Genomic DNA, 17,403 nt, shown 5'->3' on the forward strand with positions numbered 1-17,403 from the left:
TCATTAGCTATGTTTTCATCCAAAAATGCGATTGAACTTTATGCACAAAACTGGATTATCACATACAAGATATGCAAATAAAGCAGCGTTGCCATCCAACAAATCAAAGCGAATAAAATCGTCACTTCATTATTAACTGGTGCCAAATATCAATAGTAAAAACTGAATTTGCTGCGGTAGGAGAAGCTGCATCAATATTTTCTTTATCTAATAGATGACTTGTGCCTCAGAAGGCAATCCTGACACACGTGGTGGTGTTTGAAGGTGTCAGAAAGGGAGCACAGATGCTCTTGATTCTAGAGGTCATTAGTAATTTAATAACACTAATACTTACACGGTAAGGCATTTTAGAATGACAAAAACAACATTTCAGATGTTTTACAGTGTGCTCAGCCTGCTTTTTTAATGTGCATACTGGACTTTGTTCGGTAAAATTGTTTCCATCGTATATTTATGCGCATTTTCAAAATGTATGTGCATCATGGTGTTTCCATCAACCGTTTTTCATGCGCAGATACAAAATGCGCATAAAAATAGGTGGATGAAAACACAGCTAGTGTCTGATGGTTGTTGATTTCTGCTTCAAATTTTGAATGGTGTAGATGGACACTTCCAAATCTCTGAGAGGGGTCTGACTGCAGACCTGGTGCAGTGCAATCTAGGCTGCATCCAATGCTTTTTAATGGGCTCACCTAACCCCACCCCTAACCTTACCAATCACAGTTACCTCACTAGCTCCATTTGAGTGCATTGTGTCTGACATTGCATCGCTGAGTGATGCAGTCTCAGCTTGCATCATCAAGGCTGCATCCAAAAACTATTGAAAACTCTAGTAGGCAGAAGGGATTCTATGTTCCACTGTGTCAAGTTTCTTTGTGTTTTGAGTTTTAGCTGAAAATGTGTGCAATGCTCTGTTTCTCAGCACTGTCGTCTCACAGCAAAAAAAAAGTCGCTGGTTTGAGTACCGGCTGGGCCGGTTGGCATTTCTGTGTGGCATTTCCATGTTCTCTCCATGTTTGCGTGGGTTTCCTCTGGGTGCTCCAGTTTTCCCCACAGTCCAAAGACATGTGAGACTTGAATTGAATGAGCTAAATTTGCTGTAGTGTGTGGAACTGAGTGTGTATGGGTGTTTACCAGCACTGGATTGCAGCGGAAAGGGCATCCGCTGCAAAAAACATATGCTGGAATAGTTAGTGGTTCATTTCGCTGTGGCGACCTCTGAAATAGAGACTAAGCCGAAGGAAAATAAATGAATGTGTGCAATGTTACAGTAAAAGTAGCTGAAACTCAAACTTTACATACTTGTCACACATACCTGTCACGATATGGGGGTGGTGAAGAGGAGGCGAGGACCCAAATGCAGGGAATGAAGAGTTTAATGAAAAATAAAACAAAAACAAAACTCAAATCTCCCCATGTGGGGAAAAAAACAACATTATATTACACACACAACTAGACAAGATCTGGAACTTTTCAAGACAATACTTTAAACCGCTGTTGTAGAAAAGAAATCAGCAACAGGGAAGGGAACAATCAATAACGGACCAGCACGGAACAGAGCACACTAGGAGAATAAATAGGAAAGACAAACCAATAAACAGACAGGCGGACAGGTGAAAATAATAATTACAAACAAGGTAACAAGGTGGGTGGGACAAGACAATAGACGGGAGAGCGCATGACACAGAGAGACAATACAAGCCATGCGCTCACACAACACAACACTGAAGCACACGACAAAAGCACGTGACCACAATGTAAACACCGAGCCACGTGCTTTGACAAAAGACGCAAGACACGAGCACACGATGAATGAAAGCACTCACCGTGCGCGCACACACACGCAGCGTGCATGCTTCATCCCAGCGCCGACCAAAACCGAAACCAACAAGACTGAGACGCTGGGAATGAAACACCACGCTGCTGACAAACGAAAACACAAACACGAGTACAAGAGCGCACGCGTCTGAGTGACGCAGAGCGCGCGCGCGGCCGCGTCAAGCAGGAGCGCGCACACTCTACGTACACCCACGACGGCGCGCGCTCACACAGAGACAGAAACAGGACCAGACATGGAGTAGTGTCAGAGCTCTGCCACCAAAACAAGAATTTACAAGACCAAAGTGGCAGAACCCTGACACTAGCCCCCCCCAAAAGGGACGCCACCTGGCGTCCCTAAAGGGAACATCCAACAAGGTACAAGACAGACAAGAAACACTACAAGACAACATCAACAGACACAAGACAGGGAAGTGAACAGGCAAGACGACATGAAGGGGGGGAGGGAGGGAAGCCAAGCCAGACCCAAAACAACAAACAAGGGAGGGATGGGAGGGCAAGACAAGGGAGGATCAGTCCAGGGTGGGACCGGAGGAACTGTCCAGGGTGGGTCCAGCGGGTCGGGAGACCCAGCAGGGAACCAGGGTGGAGCCGGAGGATCCATCCAGGGTGGAAGAGGGGAACACCAGGGAGGAGCAGGAGGGACGACCCAGGGAGAGTCTGTGAGGGGAAACAAGGCAGGAGGCCTGTAGAGAGCCGGTTGGGCTGGAGGAGACTTGACAAGAGCCGGCTGGACAGAAGGCCTGAGGGGAGCCGGCTGGACAGAAGGCCGCTGCTGGGGAGCCGGCAGGGCTGAAGGCGGCTGGGCTGAGGCTGGAGGCCTGTGGGGAGCCGGCTGGGCTGGAGGCCTGTGGGGAGCCGGCTGGGCTGGAGGCCTGTGGGGAGCCGGCTGGGCTGGAGGCCTGTGGGGAGCCGGCTGGGCTGGAGGCCTGTGGGGAGCCGGCTGGGCTGGAGGCCTGTGGGGAGCCGGCTGGGCTGGAGGCCTGTGGGGAGCCGGCTGGGCTGGAGGCCTGTGGGGAGCCGGCTGGGCTGGAGGCCTGTGGGGAGCCGGCTGGGCTGGAGGCCTGTGGGGAGCCGGCTGGGCTGGAGGCCTGTGGGGAGCCGGCTGGGCTGGAGGCCTGTGGGGAGCCGGCTGGGCTGGAGGCCTGTGGGGAGCCGGCTGGGCTGGAGGCCTGTGGGGAGCCGGCTGGGCTGGAGGCCTGTGGGGAGCCGGCTGGGCTGGAGGCCTGTGGGGAGCCGGCTGGGCTGGAGGCCTGTGGGGAGCCGGCTGGGCTGGAGGCCTGTGGGGAGCCGGCTGGGCTGGAGGCCTGTGGGGAGCCGGCTGGGCTGGAGGCCTGTGGGGAGCCGGCTGGGCTGGAGGCCTGTGGGGAGCCGGCTGGGCTGGAGGCCTGTGGGGAGCCGGCTGGGCTGGAGGCCTGTGGGGAGCCGGCTGGGCTGGAGGCCTGTGGGGAGCCGGCTGGGCTGGAGGCCTGTGGGGAGCCGGCTGGGCTGGAGACCAGAGGGGAGCCGGCAGGGCTGGAGACCAGAGGGGAGCCGGCAGGGCGAGGCGCCGGGCTGGGACCGGCAGGGCGAGACGTCTGGGTGGCGCCGGCAGGGCAGGGAGCCGAGCTGGGGCCGGCTGGGCGAGACGTCTGGGTGGCGCCGGCAGGGCAAGGAGCCGGGCTGGGGCCGGCTGGGCGAGACGTCTGGGTGGCGCCGGCAGGGCAAGGAGCCGGGCTGATGCCGGCAGGGCAAGACGTCTGGGTGGTGCCGGCAGGGCAAGACGTCTGGGTGGCGCCGGCAGGGCAAGGAGCCGGGCTGGTGCCGGCAGGGCAAGACGTCTGGGTGGTGCCGGCAGGGCAAGGAGCCGGACTGGGACCGGCACTGAGCTGCGTTCAGGGGCTGGAGCCGACACTGGAGGGCGCTCAGGGGCTGGAGCCGACACTGGAGGGCGCTCAGGGGCTGGAGCCGACACTGGAGGGCGCTCAGGGGCTGGAGCCGACACTGGAGGGCGCTCTGGGGCTGGAGCCGACACTGGAGGGCGCTCTGGGGCTGGAGCCGACACTGGAGGGCGCTCTGGGGCTGGAGCCGACACTGGAGGGCGCTCTGGGGCTGGAGCCGACACTGGAGGGCGCTCTGGGGCTGGAGCCGACACTGGAGGGCGCTCTGGGGCTGGAGCCGACACTGGAGGGCGCTCTGGGGCTGGAGCCGACACTGGAGGGCGCTCTGGGGCTGGAGCCGACACTGGAGGGCGCTCTGGGGCTGGAGCCGACACTGGAGGGCGCTCTGGGGCTGGAGCCGACACTGGAGGGCGCTCTGGGGCTGGAGCCGACACTGGAGGGCGCTCTGGGGCTGGAGCCGACACTGGAGGGCGCTCTGGGGCTGGAGCCGACACTGGAGGGCGCTCTGGGGCTGGAGCCGACACTGGAGGGCGCTCTGGGGCTGGAGCCGACACTGGAGGGCGCTCTGGGGCTGGAGCCGACACTGGAGGGCGCTCTGGGGCTGGAGCCGACACTGGAGGGCGCTCTGGGGCTGGAGCCGACACTGGAGGGCGCTCTGGGGCTGGAGCCGACACTGGAGGGCGCTCTGGGGCTGGAGCCGACACTGGAGGGCGCTCTGGGGCTGGAGCCGACACTGGAGGGCGCTCTGGGGCTGGAGCCGACACTGCAGCAGAGGTCTTCCTCTTTAACCTCCGCTTCTGAGTGCGGGTCAGCCCTTGAGGGCTGGACATGGGCTGGGAGGCGGCGCTGGTGGTGGTGCGAGGGATCCTCTCCTCCTGAAGGATCCCTTTCTCCTGCTGCTGAACCATGTGATTAATAAATTGCTGGTATGACCAGCCCACCATTCTCTGGATCTGCAGAGGAAGAAGGGGCTTGTCCAGAGCAAAATTTAGGTGGGTCATAAGCAGCCAGTCATTAAAATTCAGCCCCTCAGCTGCCTTGCGGAATTTCTCCGCAAACTCCTCCAAATTCAAGCCACACTGTTTCAGTGACTGCAACTGCAGCAACTTAGTAATGCGGCTAGCGAAGGAGCCATCTTCACTCCGCTGGGTCCTCATTCTGGCTGGTCCGTTCTGTCACGATATGGGGGTGGTGAAGAGGAGGCGAGGACCCAAATGCAGGGAATGAAGAGTTTAATGAAAAATAAAACAAAAACAAAACTCAAATCTCCCCATGTGGGGAAAAAAACAACATTATATTACACACACAACTAGACAAGATCTGGAACTTTTCAAGACAATACTTTAAACCGCTGTTGTAGAAAAGAAATCAGCAACAGGGAAGGGAACAATCAATAACGGACCAGCACGGAACAGAGCACACTAGGAGAATAAATAGGAAAGACAAACCAATAAACAGACAGGCGGACAGGTGAAAATAATAATTACAAACAAGGTAACAAGGTGGGTGGGACAAGACAATAGACGGGAGAGCGCATGACACAGAGAGACAATACAAGCCATGCGCTCACACAACACAACACTGAAGCACACGACAAAAGCACGTGACCACAATGTAAACACCGAGCCACGTGCTTTGACAAAAGACGCAAGACACGAGCACACGATGAATGAAAGCACTCACCGTGCGCGCACACACACGCAGCGTGCATGCTTCATCCCAGCGCCGACCAAAACCGAAACCAACAAGACTGAGACGCTGGGAATGAAACACCACGCTGCTGACAAACGAAAACACAAACACGAGTACAAGAGCGCACGCGTCTGAGTGACGCAGAGCGCGCGCGCGGCCGCGTCAAGCAGGAGCGCGCACACTCTACGTACACCCACGACGGCGCGCGCTCACACAGAGACAGAAACAGGACCAGACATGGAGTAGTGTCAGAGCTCTGCCACCAAAACAAGAATTTACAAGACCAAAGTGGCAGAACCCTGACAATACCAAGCTGACCAATCACTAATCTTGTGCTCTGCATCATTGCAATGTGTAATTACATTTTGGAGAGGTGCGCTTCAGGATGTGTAACAGTGTACAGTGAAGGTTACACATATACAATTATGCATTAGGCAGATGCTTTTATCCAAAGCGACTCCCATCTGTGAACACAAACCCGGAGCAGTGGGCTGCCAGGAGAGAAGTTGGGAGTTCGGTGCCTTGCTCAAGGAATCCCTGCAGCTGTGGTATTGAGATGGATAATTATTCACATTAACTCTCTAACCTCGAATTAGGCAATGACTGCCCCACGGCTACAACTGTATGAAGGTTATATGTTGGACCTGCAGCATGCACTCAACTAAGGCCTTTAGTTTTAATTCAGCATTGTTTAAGCATCATAGCCTATGAAAGCATTAATGTTGATTATGACCACTCTTTAAGACCAATATGTGACAAATGGTAACATGAGTTCCAACTTATGTCAAATTCAATTCTGTGGACCAGTGGTCCCCAACCTTTTTATCACAGCCGACCGGTCAACACTTGACAATTTTACCACAGCCAGGAGGCATGAGTATACGTAGATTACTAGACAAGCGTCAACTGTTTTCTCAGAGGATGACAAGCTAATAAAACATTGCTACAGTTCTGATACAAGTTTTATTTATGGAGAAAATTAAAAAGCACTGCTTTGTTTGGGTGTTCTGTGTTAGTCTGAGATAATTAGTCTACAGAAATGTGTATATTCTATACAAAGTATGAAGATCGCAGCATTCTGAAGCATGTCCGTAACGAAATTGCGCACAGAAAAAACACGATATGTGAACAGCCCCTAAAGGGCCTCCGTCATTTGCAAACTCGGGCAGTTGATCTTCTTGCACAGACATGCTGAATTCACATGATTTGTTCACAAATAAATTGCTCATCCATTCCTTGGCAGTTCCTGGGTCCTTCACTGGGTCTTTTTCATTGTGTGAAGAAACTTTCCAAAGATGTCTGTTTGTTACTCTTTTTGCTAGCTTGTGAGTTAAATTTGGGTGCTCAAGTGACCGAGATTTATCTGAGAGGTCATTTTTCAAAATAAAAGATTTGTCAAAATAAAAACCCTGTACCAATTGATCCACAGACCAGTACTAATCCACGGCCCGGGGGTTGTGGACCACTGCTGCAGACTGCTGAATGTAGTGGACTGGGAGTGACACTATCTTGTTGAATACATCTTGTTGATGTGCCACTAATGTAATTATTGCAGTTATATTTTTATTATTATTATAAAGCAAAGAAGGGTGTTTTCACACCTGCCTTATTTAGTTCAGTTAAATCACACTAGAGTTTGTTTTCCCTCTTGGTGCGGTTCATTTGAGCAGGTGTGAATGCAGCAAACACACTCGAGTGCTCCCCAAAACCAGACCAAAAATGCAAACGTACTCTGGAGTGGTTAATTTGTGACGAAAACATGATCCAAACTAAAACAGACCCAACAGCAAAAGGTACTGCTCCTTTTTGGACTACTCCAGTTGCTGTAGTCCGATGCGCTGTGCCATCCTATAGGGTGTGAAGGAAAAATGTTTGTTGACAGCGCTTTACCAACTATTACCAACAGAGAGAGAGGGATCAACATTACCTGATGGATTGTTGGTAATATTTCTGAAAGATGAGCATGTCGCAGTTTAGCTAAATAATTCACGCCTCCTCCTGAAGTGACTTGCAATGAGCCTTTGCCATTTGCAATGTATTAAAACACCAGCCGCAGCCGCACTTCATTCTTGAAATGTAGTTTGTCTAAAGTGATGTATACAAACTATATAGTATACTATGACCAGGGATACAATCAGTCAGCACAGTCATTTCTCAATAGTCAAAAGCGACATTTTGTGTCTGCTGGTTTGTTCACTTGCAGGATTTTCATTGACATTTTCCAACACATTAAATCTGACCAATTGAAAAGAAGTTTAGGAAATAAATTTAATTACATCTGGCAAATGAGTGATGTGCATTATGTCTCATGACTGTATTTTGGTTTATTTCAACTGGTTTGGACCAAAGCAATTAGTGTGGTGTGAAAGCGACCCAAAACGGCATAAAAATGCTATAATGTATCATTTGTTGTCCTTGGTCCAGACCAAATGAGCCAAACCACAGATGTGAAAACACCCAAAAGCAATACTAATACTAAAAATCTATACAGCTTTGGAGGCAAAGAGGATCAATAGTGGATGAATTTCTACAAATAAAGCAGAACATGGCATCTGTAACATTTCCGGTCCACTTAGTGATCTAATTTCAGTCATTTTAATTCATTTCTTGAGTGCATGTAGGGAATAGTAAATGAAGAATACAGGCTCAAACCTATCTGTGGTCCCACAGACTGTTTACGACACCAGTTCCATCTACATCTGAATAATCTAAAGGCAACAGCATCATAATATCACACCACTCAATATTGCCATTGACCAATCAGATTCATGAATTTCAGAAAGCTGACTAATTTGTGGCTATTAAAAACAATATGTTCAAGCTTATCTCTCAAAAATGTGGCTAAATGGCTACAATAAATGTAAAAATGGCTAGCTTAAAACAGGTGCCAAGGAAACAATTAAAAAGCATGAAGCATAAATATGAACTCCATTAAATCTCTTTAGCTACGAAGGAGTAACCGCTGAGCATAATGTTGTCTTCTGGGCTCTTCCCCCCAATGTGTTTTTAAAATGTTCTTCTTTCCTAAATCATGTTAATTAAACCTACAAAGCCTTCAGCTCTCCAAATACCTGTCGGCATGATGAAACAGCTTAGCAATTCTTACAAATTCTTAAAGCAATTACAGCCTCGTACTCCTTAAAACTGAGAAGTGTGGCTTCACAGGGAGCATTAAAGGAGTCTTCCTGTAAGTACAGACACAAACATGGACTCATTTAAGGCAGCAGCCACTCCTCTCCTCATTAAGGGTTGCACTCAATTAAATCTAGCTGGGTGACAGCAAAAACTGCAGCAGCAAAATTTAAGCCACTGTCATCTGTTTAGAATAAGTATGAGAAATAGGGGAAGTGGATCGTTTAATATATTTCGACGGAGAACGTCTACTACATCTCTATTTAATGCAGTTGCTGTGCTGCGTCGTGTTGTTGTTCTCATCCAGACATTTTGCTGTCATTCGAGCTCCCCCTGCTGGCCAGCAGCTCAACTGCAGGTGTAGATCAACCATCAACCTCCATCTGATTTTCTCCACTCCGTAACTCACATCCGTGGGGGGCTCCTGCAGTTTTAATGAAGTCCATCTTGGCTATTTGAACAATGCTTTATTTTATTAATGCAGGCACCATGTTTTGTGTTTGAAAGCACTGAATCATTTAGCATAAGCTGAGAACATTGGCATCCAGTGGAGAGGAGAATCTGTCCCTCTAAATCGTGACAGGCTGAACATTGAGGAGATGAATAATAAAAAGCAGTTGAGGCTAGGAAAGATTATTATTATTATCATCATTATGGGATTGTCCTCAAAAGGTTATAGTGATTAAAGGGTATAAAGGGCTTATCATCATAAGACCATTACAGATGAAAAGTCACATTTGGTCATAAAGCAAGATTGGGGATTTCTCTGTGCCGTTTTCTTCTTGGTAACTGAATATAAGATGCATCCCAGCAGATGCAAAGTACAAAGGCGGCACTCAAAAAAATTGATTTAATTAGCAATGCTTGTCCTCCGAGAAGAACATGCAGTGAATCTCAGGTTAACATCTGCATCGGAGATAGCAGTGAGTAAGCGATGCATATAATTAAATTCCACCCAATTAATGAGATTTTTGCTGTGAAGGAACACAGTGTTAATGCCAGTCCAATTCGATACTGGAGTCTAAACAGTTTGAGAGTAAGGAGTATTGTTTTACAGAATATGTTGTGTTGGCGGATTCTGTTTTTAATGTTTTTTAATTTGCAGTTTTCTGATTCTACTTTATACTTGAAGCAAAAATAAATATAAAAAGTAGGCAAACATGAATGAACATATGTAGAGCGTTATTATGATATATTAGTGACTGAGTCTTATGATTTCCACTTTCATCTATGATACATTTTGAAGTGTCTTAATGGGATTTCACATTAAACATGGGTGACATTTTGGTTCACCACAAAAGGGACATTCTGTCATCATATGCTCACCCTTTATGCTTGTTTCGAACATTTAAGTTTCTTTGGTAAGGCACAGGAGATTATATTTTTAAAAATGTTCCCTTGACTTCCATCGTATTTTTGTTTTTTCTACGTGTTTTTTTAGCTTTCTTTAAAATATGTTCCTTTGTGTTCAACATAAGAAAGAAACTAATGAAAGTTGAAATAAGTACAGATTGAGCAAATGATGACAGAACTGAAAATAAAGAATCATCCCTTTATGTTTACATCAACACTAAAAGGTGCACACTAGTGACAGAACATCCAAAATGGGTTTAAATGAATCGCAGTGTGACACATAATGGTGTCTAATGGCAATTCATAACTGTTTGCTTTAGTGGCCAATTCATATGTATTATGATTCATATGATTCAAATGCCCACGCTAATGTATTATCTGATTATTATTATTAGCAAGTATTAGTAGCCTAATGATAGTATTGTTCTGTTTGTTTAATGCACCAAATTTACCAAGTTAGTGTCTTTGTAATATTTAAGACCATGTTAAAGACATTTTAATATCAACAATTACAGTTAGGCCTACTTTAAGCATTAATAAAAATAGCTAAATCTTGCTGTTGATCTTCCTCTGTTATCCAGCAACATTTCTGTGACCCAGGTTCTTGCTAAATTGGATTTCATTGAGATTAAACTTCAAAATCTACAAAGGAATTTTCATGACGATCGCTATCAGTGCAAACAAAGTGGGGTGGTTTCTGGATGTTGTGAATCACAAACAAGAATCCCACCGGTGGAAAATATGTTTATAGTAGAGCAGTTTATAGACATGCTATTCTTGGTAAGGGCTTGTGTGTTTTGTATCTTTTCCTTTTGGATAGATATGAGTTTTCTTATCTTTTTGTTAAATATATATAAATATTAATATTTAAATATTTAAAGTGTCTTTATGATAATTATTCTGAAAAAATGTACTGTAAATGCTGCAGTTATTATTTTATTAATAACTATCAATAACAATTATTTTAATAAATATATTTTAAAATTTGATTTTTGTATTGCAATATATTTTTTATGGTATAATAAAGGATATTTATAACACAAACTGTGTGATTTATAACTCATTGGTATGTTAAATAATTTAACGTTATCTGTGTTAACAATAATAACACTGGTTGAATTGAAAATAACCCAAAATGTGTTGTCCTTAACAATATATACATTTACATTTACATTTAGTCATTTAGCAGATGCTTTTATCCAAAGCGACTTACAAATGAGGACAAGGAAGCAATTAACACAACTATAAGAGCAACAATGAATAAGTGCTATAGGCAAGTTTCAGGTCTGTAAAGTCTAAGAAGGAAAGCATTAGTAATTTATTTATTTTTATTTTTTTTGAGTACAGTTAGTGGTATATACAGAGAGGCAATTGCAGATTAGGAAGTGAAGTGGAGACTAAATAGTTGAGTTTTTAGTTGTTTCTTGAAAACAGCGAGTGACTCTGCCGTTCTGATGCAGTTAGAGAGTTCATTCCACCAACTGGGCAGATTGAACGCGAGCGTTCGGGGAAGTGATTTTTTCCCTCTTTTGGATGGAACCACGAGGCGACGTTCATTCACAGAACGCAAGTTTCTGGAGGGCACATAGATCTGCAGAAGTGAGAGCAGATAACAAGGAGCAAAGCCAGAAGTCGCTTTGTAGGCAAATATCAGAGCTTTGAATTTGATGCGAGCAGCTACTGGCAGCCAGTGCAAACGGATGAGCAGAGGAGTGACATGTGCTCTTTTAGGTTCATTAAAGACCACTCGTGCTGCTGCGTTCTGGAGCAGCTGAAGAGGTTTGATAGAGTTAGCTGGAAGCCCCACTAGTAGAGAGTTGCAGTAATCCAGTCTGGAGAGAACAAGAGCTTAATAATAGAATAAGGAGTTGAGCTGCATGTTTAGATAAGAAGGGTCGGATCTTTCTGATGTTATATAGTGCGAATCTGCACGATCGAGCAGTTCTAGAAATGTGGTCAGAGAAGTAGGTGTGTAGGTGTGATAAGAAATAACAGGTTGTGTAGATTTTAACACATCTGTTTTGAAAGTGCACCTTCATTCTCTCTCTCTCTCTCTCTCTCTCTCTCTCTCTCTCTCTCTCTCGTGTCTTGATTTATAATGCTTTAGGGCTCAATTAATACGCTAATGGCCTTTACAATTGCTTGCTTTGCATTTAAAATTTCCTCTAAAATCCTTCTCACTCTCAAACTCAACCTGCTACCCTTATATATATTTTTTTTAATTACACAATCAAACACACAATAAGTAGAATGTAACCTTTCATTAAAGAAAATATGTTATAAACATGCTACTACCTAACTTCAGACAGAATCTGTGTAGCAGGTACATCTGGCTGCAACAACCATTATAAGGTATGTTCTCCAGTGGATATGTTTAGGCACACAATTTACTTAGGCACACAATTCTTAACGTTGTTTATAAAACTAACACACTATCAAATGGAGAAAAACTAGGTCATGGAGCACAGGGGGGTAAAAAACACAATGCTGTAAATCCAAATTTGCCTCTATACCCTTATTTACTACTTCTTACAGTACTAATATAGTCCACTTGGGGAGTGAATGAAAATGGGTGTATGAATTTAAACACAGTGCACCAGATGCCGTTTTGTTTTTGATTTGCTGATTTGATTTTAGGCTTTTTGGTCAGACTCTATGATAAATATTTTACACTTATCAAGCTGTCTATGATTAATGAAACAAAGTATTTCAATTTCTGTAATTTCAACATAATGCTTTATGTCTGTCTTTGACTCTTTTAAGCATAAAAACACATAAAAAAAAAACACATCAAATTTCATTACAGTCATGAAGACTGCTTCAATATATGCCGCCAAAACTCGGATCTCTGGAGGACAGCAGCAGCCTCCAAAATGGTGGTTTTTATGAGCAAATAATATAAATATTACAGCAGCTTACATTGTAACACTGCATGTTGATGCACTACACTCCAATGAAATGGTAAGGTTTTAGGTTCAGAATCTAGTTAATACATATTAAGTGAAGTTCATTTGTAAACTAATTTTGAGAGGAGCACACACTTATGATTGATAGCAGCTGGTCCACATTAGCTAACACTGATTTACCAATCAGATGACTCCTTAACCACTATAAATAACCTGAGTATTTTACCTCAGCCATATTATTTTACCTCAGCCAACATCTGAAGAATCCCCCATTCCACCCTTACTCCTCCCAATTCCTTGTCAGGGCAGCAAGGAGGCCCTATGGTTAGCATTATTGCCACACAGCTTTTTTCGGTTTCCTCTCACAGACCAAAAACATGTAACATAAGTAAATTGACAAAACTAAATTGACAGCATGGAAACTCCATAGCATTCATAAGCTACTTCCAACATCATCAAGCAGAGGGAGTTCTCGAGAGCTATCTGAACTCAAACTCCCCTCTCGCCCTGCAACGGGGGGAGCTCCGGGCTCGAGGATCTCACGAGCTCAGGGCTCTCTCCCGAGACAGCATGAAAAACACGCTTTATAATGAATCATCAGCCAAGGGCGAACTCTTGAAAGCTAGCTTTAACTTTACTTAAAGTAATTGCTAAGTCACAGTTTAATATTCAATTTCAAATATGCTTATTTCATGATTTTATTTTTAAGATCTGAGGTAAACTATCTGCTGCTTTCAGTATGGCAATAAATGTGATGTAAAATAGTGGTCAAACTCACATTGGTAATATTAGCATTTCACACTGAATAAAGCACATAATCAGTACCTGAGGTTATCATTGTCATAGAAGTTTGGGGGGGATTTCCGGGAGTCAGAACAATATGGGAGATGGGCGGGAGATGGGTCTGAAATACGAGAGACTCCTGGGAAAAACAGGAGTGTTGGCAGGTATAGAGATACATATGGCTGCATTTTGTCTTTAAAATAAACACTATGTGGTGGTATGATACAGCCGACAGCTTCTGTTCTTTATAGCCCTACCAGCTGTCCGATTACCTCCGTACGGATGTTTTTTTTTGTGTTACCAGTTTGCCCAGTAGCTCGCCCCATACACTGATGGACTTGGACACGGAGCTAAGTTGACCGGAACAACGGCATTCGAGTCTGGCAAAGAACACTTCCAGAAACCAGGTAAAATGTGGTGAAATCACGCGACAGCTTTTCTTTTTCTACAGTGGATTGCTTTTGAAAACACTATTGGTTGGGTTTAGGGATGGGGTTGGTGGGTAAGTCAGTAAGTCAGTCAGATAATGACTGCAAGCTTACCTAGTTGGCTAAAGTTATTGCACCCTCTTGTGGCTTTAGGCAAGAAGAGAACATGCAAGAGAAATTTGAGATCAACAAAAAGCTTTCACAGTGGCCTCTGGTGGATTTGCAAAATCAAAAACTGTGAGTAAGCATACCTTCAGTTACGTATTTCACTGTCCCCAAAAATGTAGACCTGGGTACATATCCGCAATGAGCCTGGCCAGAACATCCACTATGGTTTCTGACACCACTAGAAATGGCTGCTCCCTCAAATAGTGCACTCTTTTAGAGTAGGGTGATTTTGGATACTGCCACAGAGTGCTGACACCCTGACACACATGCATACACACAGACATATACACATGCACACATAATTATAAAAAACATTTTGTTTTTATATAAAAAATCCATTATTTGAAAAGATAATATGAAGTTATGTAAAAACAAACAGAAACATTAAATTGCTTTAATGCATGTTTTAAAAATGAGGATCAGTGCTGAGAATGCTCGTTTAAAGCATACGAGACCAATGGCCCTTGAGTAAATGTTCCTCTCCTAAGCTAACCCATAGTGTGCACAACATCTCCATTAAGTGAAGTCCTAAGCGCAGCATTTTCGTTTAATATAAAAGCAACTGCCTTTGCAATGCGCTTCAACTTCCTCTAATGACCTAATTATCCAGTAATGACTTCATTGACCATTTAAAACCCCTGTTTCTTCATCCCTTCCCGCTGGGTTTTTAACTAGCTGATTGATCAAAATATTTTCGGCTTTCTCTCTCTCCCTCTCCCTCCCGGAATATTCGTATACAAAGCTTTTATCTTGAATACCATCCCATAAGCTGTAATGATGTTGCAAAGTTAGGCAGTCAATTAGCCTCTGCCAGGATGCAATTAGACTGATGGGATGCCATGTTTACTGAAATGTATGCTAAGATGATGAAGTGGGCCATCGGTGGCTGCATCTATTGACACAGCTTGATTGGTGCTATTTATAGTGCTGGATCAGTGTGCACATTGCAATGCTGAAAACGCCAATTAGACATGAGGCCAATATAAATGATTTACAGATATTCAACGTTCTGATAAGCCCATAAGTATTTTGGGTTACATTAATCTTTAATTCTTCATTTGTGGCGAGGTTTGAGTCGAGTGGTGATGGTGTGGGGGTTGGCAATAATAAATAGTAAAACTGCAATGTACTTTGTGGTTTGTAGGAACAACAGACAACCCAATAATCCATAAATTAAGTTAACATGACGATCATGCTTAATATTAGCATCAACCATGACTTAAAAACATTATTAGGTTAGATGTCTACATTTTTTTTTTTATATTGAAATGTATTTATTTAACAGGGACAATGCTCATTAATAAAAGGTAAAGCTGTAAATAAGCCAGAGGTAGCCACAAGGGTCTAATTTTCATCTGTTGCCCCTGCCAGATTTTAAAAGGCAACCTAAAATCAAAAACACATCATCACACACACAAAAATAGTAAAGTTACACTACAAAGAGAAAAAACATAATAAGAGTTTCTTAAAATGTTAGATAAAGAAATTACAAATGATTACAAACTTGATTTGCTTTTAGTCATTTCTTTAATTTCCATGGGAAGTGTGTTACAAAAATGACTGGCTCTAACTAAGAAGACTGACCGTGCAAAAGTTGTAGGCCTAATCTGCACAGCACAGTTTACCCTGGTAACAGATTGTGTTGCTTGACCATTATTATTCTTGTGTGTCACAAACTTACATAATGGAGGTGGAGCAAATCCATTTAACATTTTAAAAATGATACAAGCATCAGCCAAATATTTCAAATTATCAAAGCTCAATAAATTGTGTTTCTGTATTATATTACAATGATGATACCTAATAGACTTCTGAACAAATACTTTAAGGGCCTGTTTATAAAAATATTCAACTGATTTTAAAACTGTTTTACTGGTGTTTGACCAACTAGTAGAACAATATGTAATAAAGAGAAAAAATCATGGAGTGCATAAAAAGTTTTGCTGCTTCATAAGTCAAGTAAGGTTGTATATGCCTGAAGTTGGCCAGGTTAAATTTAACAATTTTAGTGACCTTCTTGGCATGCTTTTGGAATGTCAATTGTGAATCTTTAGACCTAAATATTTAAAATCAGAGACAACCCTAAGCTTTTCTCATTTAACAAAAACATCAGGATGATGGGCATCTGTGAATGATTGTGATGAGAACATACAAACCGTTTTACTTATATTCAAACTAAGATATGACTGACACAGCCAATCAGATACATGAACTAATGCCTCGGTTAAATAAATTGCTGCCAGTTGTTTGTTTTTTGCGTGCACATATGTCATTAGTATACATCTGAATATTAATAGTAGGACAGACTTGTGGGATGTCATTTATATACAGACTTAACAGGATAGGGCCCAAAATGGATCCTTAAGGGACTCCACAATTAGAGAGTCAAGAATAAAAAACAACAATAATTTTAATACAACATTTATAATTGTCACATAAAAAGAATACAACTCTACTGTATACTATACTGTAAACATTCAATTCAACTCATATTTATTTCCATAGCGCTTTTACAATTTAGATTGCGTCAAAGCAGCTTAACATAGAAATTCTGGTAAAGAGTTGAAGTGCAGTTTAGTTCAGTTCAGTGTGGTTAGTTTTTACTTCTGAAAGCCCAAACACTGATAAGCAAATCCATTGACACACACCTCCACAAGTCCCAAACCAAGCAAGCCAGTGGCAACAGTGGTGAAGAACAAAACATCACTAGTTGACGAAAATTAAGGAAAAATTAACCTAGAGAGAAACTAGGCTCAGTTGTGCCTGACCATTTCTCCTCTGGCCAAACTTCTTGTGCAGAGTTGCAGTCTATGCGGCAGAGATTGGAGAACACTGGACCAGTGGCGATTCTAGACCAGAGTGACTGGGGGGCCGGGCAGGGGCCACTTGTACCTTTAGGGGGTAAACTTTAACAGATACAGTTGAAGTATTTTTTATTATTATTATTTATTTTTAATTTTTTTGCTTGAGTGATCTTTAACAAACAAATGACATTTTCACAGTATTTTCTATAAAACAAAAATAATTCTTCTGGAATCATAAGTCTTAGTTTATTTCTTGAATAAAAGCAGTTTTTAATAATAATTTTTAAAAAATTAAGGTCATTGTTATTAGCCTCCTTAAGCAATATTTACTGTGTATTTTTGGATTATCTACACAACAAAGCAGTTATACAATAACTTAGCTAATTATTCTAGCTTCCCTAGTTAACATAACCTAATT

At 43.5% G+C, this 17,403-nt stretch overlaps 2 protein-coding genes across 2 annotated transcripts; one reads left to right on the forward strand and one right to left on the reverse strand.

Annotated features, from left to right (window-relative positions):
- The first annotated feature begins 1,340 nt into the window (after window positions 1–1,340).
- Window positions 1,341–5,141, forward strand: LOC141378752 (uncharacterized). The gene is made up of 2 exons (XM_073930007.1): window positions 1,341–2,824; window positions 3,366–5,141. Exon 2 carries the CDS (start codon window positions 3,559–3,561, stop codon window positions 4,633–4,635), a length of 1,077 nt encoding a protein of 358 aa, XP_073786108.1. The 5' UTR covers window positions 1,341–2,824; window positions 3,366–3,558; the 3' UTR covers window positions 4,636–5,141.
- LOC141378814 (uncharacterized) lies at window positions 2,223–3,542 on the reverse strand (the record flags this gene model as incomplete). The annotated part of the gene is made up of 1 exon (XM_073930300.1): window positions 2,223–3,542. A coding segment is annotated over one exon (1,191 nt), but the record flags the coding sequence as incomplete, so codon positions are not given.
- Window positions 5,142–17,403: the final 12,262 nt, after the last annotated feature.

The sequence above is a fragment of the Danio rerio genome, chromosome 18 (genome assembly GCF_049306965.1).
Source record: "Danio rerio strain Tuebingen ecotype United States chromosome 18, GRCz12tu, whole genome shotgun sequence".
Lineage (NCBI taxonomy): Eukaryota > Metazoa > Chordata > Actinopteri > Cypriniformes > Danionidae > Danio > Danio rerio.

What these genes read in the sequence shown, in the direction of transcription:
- LOC141378752 (XM_073930007.1), top strand. Translation starts at nt 3,559, where the DNA reads ATGCCGGCAGGGCAAGACGTCTGGGTGGTGCCGGCAGGGCAAGACGTC.